This window comes from Eleginops maclovinus, chromosome 1 (assembly GCF_036324505.1).
Source record: "Eleginops maclovinus isolate JMC-PN-2008 ecotype Puerto Natales chromosome 1, JC_Emac_rtc_rv5, whole genome shotgun sequence".
Taxonomy (NCBI): domain Eukaryota; kingdom Metazoa; phylum Chordata; class Actinopteri; order Perciformes; family Eleginopidae; genus Eleginops; species Eleginops maclovinus.
The window spans coordinates 24524521-24537781 of NC_086349.1; the positions used below are offsets into that span (position 1 = coordinate 24524521).

The 13261-nt window shown below is 42.0% G+C and overlaps 1 protein-coding gene across 2 annotated transcripts in view; it reads right to left on the reverse strand.

The window, feature by feature from the left end:
- The window catches only part of LOC134868914 (arf-GAP with coiled-coil, ANK repeat and PH domain-containing protein 3-like), a 72770-nt gene extending 59722 nt beyond the window's left edge, over positions 1-13048 (reverse strand). For both annotated transcript variants that reach the window (XM_063890320.1, XM_063890312.1), the window contains exon 1: positions 12855-13048. In XM_063890320.1, the coding sequence (XP_063746390.1) occupies positions 12855-12901 (47 nt within the window). In that variant the 5' untranslated portion in view covers positions 12902-13048. The remainder of the gene's footprint in view (positions 1-12854) is intronic.
- Positions 13049-13261: the final 213 nt, after the last annotated feature.

The window sequence follows — 13261 nt, forward strand, 5'->3', positions numbered from 1 at the left end:
TGTTATTCCTCAACCTGAAATGGGACTGGAAACTAAGTTACGCAGACGATACGGGCCAATTTCTTGCTAATTTTTCCCTCAAACTGCGTGAGAGAAATACAAACCCAGGAATACTTCATGGACAAAAAACAATGGAGAAGTGAAGCATGGGATAGCTGCCTGAACCTCAGTTAACAATGCAGAAACATGGCTCTCTGGAGACTAACAGCTCAGCACTTCTGCCAGACTCAAGAGTGAGAGAAAAGAGAGGAATTAAACAGATTTGTGAGAAAAAATTGAATCCAGTCACAGCTCATTGGTATCTTTCGCCCAAAACCACACTAACCAGGGACAAACACAACAAAGAAACAGTGAGAAAGCTTTGAGGAATTCAGGCTGATGTGTATGTTTACTTAACGCTGACAAGGACAGAACATCTGGGGAGACTAACCATTGCTTTCCTAACAATAAATCGCCATTTCAGTTAATCATTTAATGAATAAACAACATGTCCATCACGATTTTATCCAGAGAGAACTGTGCCAAAGTTGACGTCTTCAAATCCAAGTCCTGAGTCCAAAGATATTGAGGTAAGATTAAAACAAAACGGAGAAAAAGGAACTCAGAATTACCAAATACTTTTAATTATTGCTTGAATTCAAAAATTTGATTCAATAAAATAGTTTTATAGCAACATTTTCTGTCAATAGACTTAGTGATTTGAATGGTGGCAGCTTTACACACATTTCTCAGCTTGCAATCATATGAAAAATAAACCAAAAAATCCTCATATTTCAGAAAATTGTTGTCAATACATGTTCTGTTGATCATTTCAGCTTCACTTAAAACACTTCTTTATTCCACTTATAAAAAGAAACAGTAAACAACCCATTTCTTCACTCAAACAACTTTTTAAAAGTGGTGTCAAACAGAAATATCCATCTCAACAATCCCCGTTTGTGCCGCGTTGGGTCGATGCTTAAGTTTTATTGAAGCCGGAAGTCATTTTTAGGGATGAATGTCATGACTCAGGGTGTCAGAACAGAGTCAGCAGCTCCTCTGGGTTTTTCCTTTTCCTCTGAACCTGCTTTTAATTTTTTCGAGTGGACTGACGCATTTCCTGGCCTGTGCCTTAGACCCGGTTCTGGCCCAGCCCCGACCAGAAGTCTGCCCCCGCACACAGGGGAAAGGCAGGGAGGACGGAAAAGGGGTAGATAGAAAGAAGGGGAGAGTATGAGCCAGCGAGTGAGCGAGAGGGGATGGAACAAATGAAAAGCAGATGCTTGTCCACGTGTGATTCAGCATTTCAAAAACGCAGCTATGGGAGCATGTGGAGAGCATTGATTCCTCCCTTTATCTCATCTTCATTTCCAATATTTGCACAGGGACACAGTCATTTTTTTATTCCCCAGATGACGACAAAAGCACAGCTGTACGGTTGAAATACCTCTCTTTTCTCCCATTTCCTGATCCATGGGGTGATAAACATGTAGCTGATGTTGATACACCTGGAAACTCCCCAACCAATCCCCCCCACCTCCTGAGATCATGGATTTCCTAGCAGACTGGTCATCAGGGGAGAAATTTCATAGAGACATGACATTAAACAGTGAAATCCGTTAGTCATAACTCTGTTCTTTCCACTCGTGTCAACCTATTTCTCAAGAGTGTGGCGGTACAAGCGAGTGAAGGTCATCGTGTCTGTGGATCTGCTGACAAATGAGGCACAGACACACAGTCGCTGCCTCACTGACGGGACGCTGGAGGGCAAATCTCCTCCAGCAAATTCGTCAAACAAAGCTGAGAGATAGAGAGGCCGTTATGTGCTGAGGAAATTGCGTATTTTCCAATCAGTCCCATATCCCGAATGTAAAGCGCGGTCAGTGAAATACAGTCCAGGCCAAACACCGTGCGCCGCTAACGAGGAAATCTGATTGTGATAAATCCGATTTTAGAAGCTCGAGCATCTGTGTAATGTTTCTAGGTCATGCTCTCGTTAACAAGGACACATTTCAAACAATGCAGCCTCTTAAAGCAACAGTTTTCTGGCAATGAGCTTCTTGGCTTTCTTACAGCATTAGATGAGACTCCACTTTTGTTTCTGTGTGTTAGGCTAAATGTACTTCTGCAGTTGGTTTAAATGCAGCAAATGTACAGACATATAGGCTGTTAGCCGTCAGCTGTTGAGCTCAGCTTTTGACTGGGAAAATAACTCTGGTTGTTTCTGTTATTTCCTCTCGATTCTCTCCTTTTCCCTTTCCTTACATATATGATTCGTAGCAGACTCGTAAGGAAATTAGCTTCTTATTGCGTCCAGTTCATTAACTTTCTGTGCAATAGAGAGCTGCAGAAACGACTCAGACAACCCGGATATGACTTTGATTACTACCTGTTCCCGTGTCTCAACGTATTTTGAACAAGTTTGTGTTTAAGATCGGTGGTTAACATAAGCCCAAGATGTACTACAACATACAATACGTCAGAAAATACCCCACTGGTGAATGTCCGAAGCTTCTGTCTTAAAAATTGTGGCTGTTAACAAGTGAATAAATGAGACATTAGCCGCCATTAGCTTAGCAGCTGGGATTAGCCTAGCATTAGCTTTTTACTCCTGGCGATTGGCGAACTAAATGCGTGGAGTATTGTAAATGTGTGTTTGTCACGGATCAAAGTCCAAAGGGAAAATCCTATTGCTTTTTGACGGTGGAGTCCTTTGCCATGCTTACTTCCTGGGAGGCCTGCAAAAATAGATCATCACTGCACCACTTCTAAAGTTCCCTTGCATTCTGCCACGTTAAAGCAAGACAACGGTTAGCTTAGCCTAGCGTAACAACATGGAAACACTAGCTTTCCTGCAGTTCATCTCTATTAAACAGTATGGATAATCCACCAGGACCATTAGTCACACTATTAATATGAACTCAGAATTATCGTGCATTTAATAAACGGATGCCCTCTGTGCACTCACGTTGCAGCTGAGGCTTAGCGCCCTTCATTGGGGGTCAGAAAGGGTTGACGATTCCTACCACCTGTTGTTAGCTACGCTCTGAAACTCCCATTACCAACATTTTTCTCATGTTTCAGGATGTTTTCAGCCGTGACTAAACATATGATCAGGTTTGTCTCTGGGGCAAATTGGGAGCCCTTCTCTTCCATAATGGGGAAAAGTGGATTTTCTCCTCAAAACAGCGTGACACATCAGATATCTACGGCCGAACAGAATTCAGATCAGATGTTCGGTCTCCATTACCCTAATCCAATCTACTAGGGAAAACAAATGCCGGGTTGTGAGCGATTTTGTTCGCCCTGTGCTGTGAAGTCAGACCAAAAGGCTTGAATTATCAGCGTTAAAAATCTGCTCCCAGTGTGTGTGTGTGTGTGTTTCTGCACTCACTGGCTCTTGTTTTCTAACTCCCCTGCCTCGCATTAGTCATTGCTGGGCTCATTCAACGTGGTTTGTGATAGGAATACTAATGCAAATTCACTACAACACGTTCATCATGTTGGGGGCTCAGGATGTCGCCATAGTGCTGATTGAATGTCTGCAACCTGTGGCAACACCGGATGGCTTATTTGGAGGAAAAAAACCAGACGAAAGCAATTGAGCTAAGTCTGGCTATTAGATTTTTATCCCACTTAATAAACTGTTCACACACTTGCCGGTTGCACGCTGACTGATGGAGGTCTTTGTCGCCTCTCAGGATGTCCGACAGAAGCAGATTAGCAGCGTTCAGCATGCGGCTCTCTGCTTTATAAAGCTCTTTCTGTGTGCAGTGTGTGAAACGTCTTGCTATTCACTGAAATTAAATGAGAGGGACAGCCAGGGCTCATGTGGCGATCCCACCTCCTTTAGTACAAAGGACTCAGGGATGACATCATCTCTGTACCCCAAAGCATTTTACCACAAAATAATCTGTACATTATTTTCTGGATATAGGATAAAAAGGCACAATACAATACTATAAATGAATACAAATGTTCAGTCACCTTGTGTTCTGCTTGGTCTCCAACCAAACAATGGAGTACTTTAGGTCGGGGTGGGGGGGGGGGGCTCTAATTTCTGTCAGATTTCTTCCTATGTGCACAAATATGAGTGATTTCCACGAGACACTGTCAGCAAATGGGCCAGCTTTTCACTCAGCCTTCATTTGTGGTTGTTTGGAACAGCTTTACACATCCAAATATAACAATCTGGAGGGGATCAGATTCACTTTGATGGAGGGTCCTAGAACTGCCAGATGTACGGCTCAACTGCTACAAGGAAAACATACAGTATATTTTCTGCGCCACATGTACACATACTGTCAGTTGCACATTGCACTTTGGGTTTGTGTTCACCACTGTATCAGGTATATCTGGCTAAAGTAACGCAGTCTGAAACAAGTCATGTTTTGCAAGAAGTCTTCCTGAGGTTATAACGTTCTGCATGGCTGTCTCTAAGGTAGGGGTGGGGGAAATAACCGATACAGCATAGTATCGCGATACTTTGCGTGGCGATATTGATCGATATATCGATATTTTTCAAATGATTGTTTTCAGAATTTTGAAACATTTCAGACTTTTAAATATTTTCAGACTTTATTTTATAGTAATCTTCTATAAATCATTAACTCAGATTTGTTCTACGTGTTTGGATATTTTGTCAGAATCAGGTTTACTGTAGTAGGTAAACGCATGTACAAAGAACCAGCCTTGGTGTGCACGCTGCAGAGACACAGTTGCACACGGAACATACCTTCAGAAATGGATGTACTATAAACCTACGTACAGTATCTGCTGCAGAGTACTCAGTTTAGTTAAAGTGGACGAGAGGCAGCTTTGTGTACAGATGTGGGGACTGCTGATACTGCGCTGACATAAATAACAACAATAGGTTCTGTTTTACTGCTGCTTTCTTTGTCTTTATGGTCAAGGCTGCACAGCTTGTCTTAATATTCAAATGGCATTAGCGCAGTATGTGCTACCAGCAAAAATTGGTAAATGTTATTCTGAATTAAGGAAGACGTGATGCTTAGATATCCTGGCATACAGATTGCATCCTATGGACTTTATAAAATGTCCTGCTTTGGTACAGATCTTTTTAAAGAGGCCCTATGGTGCTTTTTCGTGTTTTCCCTTTCCTGTAGTGTGTTATAAAGGTTTTTTGTGCATGTAATTAGTTTACTAACACAGTGACATCACTCTGTAACACTAAGCCCTACTGCTTCTATTGGCGAACACATTGTACGTTATAGGCTAGGGGGCGGGACATCGCTGAGCTGTTGACCAATCACAAAAGAGCCGGCCAGCTAACCGATATCTTGAATCTTTTCACAATTGCTATATCAGCCAAAATAATCGCAATTAGTTTCAAATCGTGCAGACCAAGCTGTTTCTATTGTTTTGTCCACCCCATTTCTACCCCTGAGGCCAGTTCAACAGCGCCTTCAGCAACATCCTCTTAAAGAAACATCAATTTGAATCAACACCAGTTCATACAGGGGGGGGGGTTATTGCAGCACTGATGCATTAGCTTTGGCATGGTGTATTTAATAAACTAAGTAGTAGTATATCCCTTCAAACACTAATAATGTATGTGCAGCTGCTCTCCACAGTACATGCTCTGGAGCCTGCTGAGCTCAGAGGCTTCAACTGGCAAAAGCCCTTCATCTGGTCTCATTTTAAAATAAAGATGAAAGCCTTTCCAACTAATGGTGCTGGGCCTTTCTCAGTGGGAGGGCAACAGCGCTGTTATTAAGAAATCATATTGCCGCATGCATCATTTGATCTGTTTGCAGTCCTTCACATGGGTATCAAACCTGGACGTTAATCCTCCAGGTGCGACACCTTGCCGTTTCCAAAGGGATTGAGCGGGGAGAATGTGGGCCAATCCCCGATTACAGACGTGCCGCATGAGCGTCAAACTACACACTGCGGATTTAATCCCTGTCACTTTCATTACCTGCAGTCGTTAGCTAGGGGCACAGAGAGCGCAGTGACGGCCTCTAACGAGATGGTAGAGAAGCGCCGCTGAGCCTCTCTCGCTCATTAAATCAAGCACATGGGTGAAGATTAAAAAAGCAGAACAAACTCCAAAGGGTGGGGGTGAATGTAGTGGAGTTAAATAGGTCGAAACAGGAAGTAGGCTTTAGTGAAGTCATTTTTTTAAGCTAGATATTCAGTAAATCTAAACCCCATTGAGTAATATTCAATATTAAGCAATTTCACTCAGATGTTTAATTATAAATGAAATTCCAGCAGATATTTAGTAAATCCAACCAATCATTCAAATGTCCTTTTGTTTTTATTTGGTCTTTTTCTATTCAATCCTTTCTAAGCAAGTTGTTGTTTTTAAGATCTACCCAATTATATTACGTGTCACTTTGTTGCCACCAATTTTGCAAGTACCCAATGGTCACGTTTTTAAGGGTGTAAATATTACGCCTACACAATAATAAGTGATATCAAAATCACACTATGGACGAATGCATTTTGAATGAAGTTTTGTGGAGCTGCAGAGATATCCCAGCGTGGTAACAGTACAGGCTTAATAAACACGTATTCGTTAGGTACAGATCCCTTGAATCAGAATATCATGAATCATGCGAGCCAAAAAAATCGCAATTGGTTGTTTTTTTTCCAAATGCTGCAGCCAGATATAAATCCTGAACAAAGGAGACTATATGTCTGCACATTGGTGGGGTTTAGTATTATAGTATGGCTCCACCCCTCACCCATAACTGGCCAAAGTCACAGCCTGGTTGTGAGGATCACCGTTGGCTGAACAGAAGGGCCACTGACACACATTCAAGATGGAAGGAGGTCAGTCTGAAATAGAGCAGAAGCAACAACACCTCGCAGAAGAGAAATCCCTTCCAGCTCCATGCAGCTGGAGAAGCAGATCTTCCAGAAACCAAAGAGACCACCTCCTGCTAGAGCCGCACGGAAAAACCAGAACTTATAATCATTCAGGGTTTATGTTTATAAAGTGACTGAAGCATGCACAGCTCGTTGTCCACCACAAGCTGAGAATGAGCAAGAAGCAGAAAGAAAGGAGGAGTTGGTTGGAGAAAGAAACCGGATGAACATATTTCAGCAGGGTTTTGTGTAAACTGTACTTCCCGGAGTCCGCCCTTGAAGACGGTGTCCAGAAATATGAAGACGGTGTCAAATGTCTGGTCAGACGGCAGAGACAGCTTTGTGTTGACGGAGAATAAATAGGGGATGGATGTCCGGTGGGTCTGCCGGTGGACGAGGGGCAGGCAGCAGGCTGACACTGAAACTGAGATTTCTGATCCTTTCTTTTACTCTCCTTTTTTCTGGAGAGGAAGTAAAGAAACCGGAGCTCTGGATTTATTTGTTGTTGAAGGTGCAATATATGACTCAGCAGCTTTAAGACATGAAGACACTATTATTTTCCGCTTTGCTCTAATGCAGGATTTTCACCAGAAAGTGGGCGGGGCCTAATTTAGGCCGAAGTGACATTAGCGCTTCATACTAGTTTGAACTAAACATAAAAAATGCACCAATAAAAAGATGAAAAAGGTTCGTTTTCTATAAACTGACTCTCTTTAAACTCCAAACAATGCGAGCGCAATAAAGCATTCTTTGGTGTTTGTTGACAACAGATGAAATCGATTCCTTCTGCAGCCCTTCTCCCAACCTCTCTGCAGTCCCTCCTGAACCGACATGAACCCGGATGCCTGGAATTGAACTCCGAGCTTTATCTGCACCACTCTGGATGTTGTGGTGCCATTATGAATTCAACATGCCTCGTAGTTGTGTGTAGCTTCTTATTCATGAGCAGCAACAGACTCCCGATATGAAATCTGGGCTTTCCTCTCGGTAAACATATATTAAATATGAAGGCATGAAGCTAATGTAATCCCTCCATAAATTAATTCTCTTTCCCCACAGAGAGGGAAACAGATGCATCTTGAAATATATTTAAACTAATCTAGATGCAAATTGCTTTTCAGGTCACTCAAGGATGCACTGGATGCAGAAATGAGCTCAACTTACAAGCAGTTGGATTAAAAACAGCAATCAGAGCTTTTGTATTCTGAACATGGAAGAAAGAAGCAACTATGGCAAAACTAAAATATAGTCTTAGTGTTTCAAATGTACTTTTTAACGTAAGAACCTAGCACAAATGTACTTCAACGATCTTATTCAAGCTGCATGTGTTTGTCTGATGTGGTGAGAAACTGAATACTTAGGGTTTTGGAATGTCGGCTGTACAAAACAAGACATTAAAGTCATCTTTTCTCTGTTTCTTTTGGGGTTTTTCAAAACCAAATGCTTAAGCAATAACCAAATAAAACTTGAATTGATAAAGAAAAAGTCTTCAGTTCCAGAGAGTGTTATCTGCTGTTGACATTTAGTGGAATGCTCCGTTTTTAGGGCTTCAACTCAAGACTGATTTCATAATGTGCCAATTGTTTTCTTGTTGATTATATTTTGTTTTTGTGACGTAAAATGGATTCAGTTTCCATGCATTCCATATCAATCCCACCATTTTATACACCCATTTTACTTTGGACTATACCAATATCAGGAAATCTGCATTTTGTTGTCTTTAAACCTGTCCTGTAATAAAGTTCAACCAACCCATTTTTGTTTTACTACATAAAATCAAAATCAATCCTTTGCATCATTTTAGCTTTATATTCAATTTACTGACTATAAATACAGGTATTATCAGTGACTTCCATTCCGATTATCAGGCGTATTCATTTCCCCCAAGTGAGACATTTCCCTAGATATTTTGCATTCCTTCATACCTCTTGGAATTTTACCCCCCCCCCCCCCCCAGTCATCTGACTTTGTGTCACAAATCCATCCATCCATCCCGTCACTCTCTCACAGACGTTGCAGGTCATTGAACTTGGATTCCCAGACTCCGCTCCGTGACTTAATGACAAACCCGTCACCATGAAGGCGGCTCGCCTCTGTCCTCCACCCCCCCAGCTGTTCACGTGGGGAGGGAGGAAGGATCATGGAGCCCCGGGGCCTTTTCAGAGTCAAAGAAAAGAGTCTGTCTCTCAGCGGAAGCAGGAGAAGCTCTGTGGACAATAGTTATATTCTGCTGGAGGATTGTTTGGACGCATGAAGGGACCGGCTGAGATGTTGAATACCCCGCCAAGCAGCAGAAAAGGGCGGCAATGAAATATCCTCTCAAGTTAAGCATAAACAGAAGAAGCATTCATGGGGTTCAGGATCCAGTCACAAAACATCCTCATCATAAAGCTAAAAAGTGCTCCTAACTGCTCAAATTAGCAGAACTAAAGGGAAAATGAAGTCCTAAAAGTGGAAGCCCTGTAAAGATTGTGTATGATAAGTGCTTATGATACTTTAAGTACATTTCGCTCACAGCCAAAGAGTAAACTCAACAAAACACATTACATTACATTTAGCTGAGGCTGTTTCCAATAAATGCAATTAACCCTGAAGAAACCAACTCAAAAAGCAAGGGTCCTTCAGGTACATGCAGTTAAAACAGGTGGTTATTTCAGTCTTTGCACTAAGATGGAAAAGAGGTGAAGACTTTCTGCTGACCTGATATCGATGAAGGGCATGTTTCACCATTTTGGAGCTTACAGTATCTTTAGTTACAACTTTGAACCATTGATCTAGTTGGCGTTAGCCTGCTTTGTTGACTTGTAGCCGGCCAGGTTGCTACAAGTCAACAAAGTAAGATAATTTAATGGCGATCACAAGAGGACCAGACTACAAAACTCAGCTGCTATCTTTATTTCAGAAAGAGAAGGTGACAGCAGACCGGGGCAAGGAATAAGAGGTGGGTGGAAGTGAATCAGAAGCTGTTTGGTTCAGATCAGCTTTCCACAGAACACGACAAAGCACATGTCAATATGAAACTAAAATGTGTACACTATATTTAGCCGAATTACCTTTTCTAGTACCAGCCAGCGAGCGAAGCAATGTTTATACAACTATTCCACTTATCGTGCATATCTCTAATTGCTATGCCTCAACATTATCCTCCAGCAGTGTGTGAGTGCGACCTCAAATTAACATGTCAGTGGGGAGAAAACAGCTCAAACGTTGCGTGTTGCCACTGTTGAGCCGGAGCAAACACAAACACTTGAGTTCCTGCGGCCGTGTAATCATCACAGACCACTTTCTCAAAAACAGATGTGGAGCGCATCAGTGGCTGCAATCTCACATCTGTCTGGGACGTAGTATCCATAGAGAGTAAACACAGAATACACACAGTTTGGTCAACAGATCTGAACATGACTGGTTATTTATCAAGTTGCTGGCAAGTGCTTAAAAGGCAGCATTAAAAGGGAGAGAAGTCTTGTCTTGAGAGCCTGTCCTGGTGAGAATGTGTTGAATGATTGAAACTGGAGACAACGAATGGATAAGCCTGAAACATTTGAGGGATAATCGCACAAAAATGTGCAGGAAATCAGTCCCTGTATGATTTCACACGTGTGCGAAGCAGAGTGTCATGCCAATTGTCGTAGAGAAAAGCCAACATTTTTCCTGTAATCTGGGCCTGCTGCTTCCTCCCAGTCATCCACCTCCAGGGATGTTACATAACACAACACAGCGCTGCTTTTAGCTCCACAAAGGAAAGCATTTGAATGCACCATGAAAAAACACAGTTACAGGCTTCAGTGGGTGCGAGAACATGCGTTTACTTAATCTCTTTCAGCGCCTCTTCTAGTCATTTAAAAATCCTGGGCAGCGGATAAAAGAAACATAAAGTGCACAACAGCTGAACACGAACATAAAGAGCATCTCTAACGCCAGGGAGAAAGGGTACAGCTGTTTCATTCCACATGCACAGCTCCAGCGTGATAATAGATAACTTTATCGACCCATTCAGGGGGGAAAGAAGGAAACAGTGAGGTGTCTTCGAGCTCTAAATAATGAGGTGGGTTATCCTGCAGCCTGTAGCCTCGCTGCTTAGCATTTGAAACAGAGAAAGAGAAGGTTAGTGCACTCAGCACTTCCTGAGATGGGCCTTTCTGCAGCCCAGATGGCCGTCATTAAGGTGCTGCTGCCAAGCCCGGAAGTCTTTGATTTATTTGGGAGCAGAGATTTTATCACACACACACACACACACACACACACACACACACACACACACACACACAGTGCCGTGTTACAACTTGGTATATTTTGTTAAATAATGTTCTTCTTGAGTATCATTTTTGGGCACTTGCTCTATTACTCTATTCTCCACTGTTTTTATTTGACAGGCAGTTCATTTTCAGATTTGCAATAAAGACGTATCGTGAGCTTATAAAATAAAACGCACAGTTCAGTGTGATTGAAAGCCCCTTACTATAAAACAGTGTGTATAGGTGAGGCTGTTGGTCAGGTTTCAGATGAGTTGATAGTTAAAGAAAGGACGAAACTCTGACGACACATTTTTGTAGGAGAACTGTTTTTCTTCATTCCTTCCCCATTAATCATCTCATGACCCCTGAGATCAACCTTGTGACCCTTTATTGGGGTCTCACTACGACATAAAACTACCTCACCGTATACAAGTAGTTAAAACTTGCTCTGGCTCAACTAGCAAAGGAGGCCCTATTATGCTTTTTGGGGTTTCCTTTTCCGGTAGTGTGTAATACCTTTTGCATGTTTTGTGCATGTAAATGGTCTGCAAAGGCCCTGTGTCCCCCCCCCCTGGCCTGAAACGCCTCCACTGGACTCCTTTTTTAACTAACGGAACATAATGACATCACTATGTAACACACATGCTTCTATTGGCGAGCGCCCCAACACATTGTACATGTTGGGCTTAGGGGCGGGACAACGCTAAATGGTTGACCGATCACTTGCACTTTCAACTTGTTTTCTCATATAAATAAAGTCAAAGCGTTTCCACTGTTGTTCTCCTGCTCACTTTGTACTTCAGTATAGGAACTTCTTCAGACTCTGAGTAATCAGGTCTTCCACTCTTGACTTAAGAGGAACAAGTTTGGATGTGGGTGTAGAGAATTCCTGCCATATTTATGTAACCTTTGCTGCACAGCGGTCAGGGACTCTGGTGCAGGCTGTGTGGGATAACCTTCAGTTTCCTCTGATCAAATGATTATTGACACCCTTTAACTAGAGCTGATACATCAATGAATTAGTCGATGACAGAAAACTGATTGTCAATTAATCGTTTAGGTTATCTCAGAGGCACAAATCCCACATTCACATTAGTTTCAGCTCCCACATATATGCCTTTCTTATTTTATGTGCAATTAAACATGATATCTTGGGGTTTTAAGACTGTAATAGACAATACAATGACCTGATTAATCAATAATGGAACAAATATCATTATTGCAGCTCTGTAGTTTGAACTGCATCCTTTGATCAGAAGCTGTTTTATAAAAGGAGACCAATTCATTGAATCATCTCCATCCATACCTTTATTTACTCTGGATTATGACTATGTTTTTGTAGTAAACTGCAATAACCTACTGGACATAATCTTAACTGTCACATGCACACTCATACAAAAAAAGCTATGGCAGCAGAAGAGGAAAAGCAAAGAAACTCACAAAATCTGAGAACCAACAGACTCTGATTTCATGCTTTCCCCATGTGACAAGACATAAGGCTGCATTGCTCATCATCATGCAAGCAATGACTGACATGGAGGCTCACAAATCCTACTGATGTTCCAAACTGTAACCCATTTGTGATCCAATTGATTGTAATCAAAGTATAAAAATCCCACTGAGATTTAATTCCAACATGCAACCTAAATTAAAAGATACATGCAAAAGAAAGAAAATGCACATGTTTCGGATACATGATGTGAATAAATCCCCAAAAGTACTAGAAAATCACACCACAGTCTTGCAAGGGAATCAATGGTTGCGTCCAACAGTTAAAACGTGGATTGAGAGTTTAGCTCTTACCTAAACCGGGGGGAGTCCTTAATGCATTCTTCAAAATCCACCGTCATCTTGGGCTGGATGGTGAGGTTTTAACGCGGTTAAAATACGGACTTCATGTCCCGGTAGTTGAGTAAAGTAGAGATGTTTAGTATCCGATACAGCGATCCTTTCCTCCCGCCTCTTAGTGTTCCAGCAGCGGATCAGTCTCTCTTCAGTCCCGCTCTGAGGAGCCGGAGCTGAAGCACCAGCACTGGACGCTGTGCTGCCTTCACGTACTCCTGTTTACCTCGGATTTCTGAGACACCACGTTCAATTGAAGCTGTTGCCTTTAAAATGACTTTTTTGCGTTAATTTATTGTTTATAAGGGCACTTGTTTTGCTTTTTGGCGTTTTCCCTTTCCTGTTGTGTGTTATACAGGTTTGTGTGC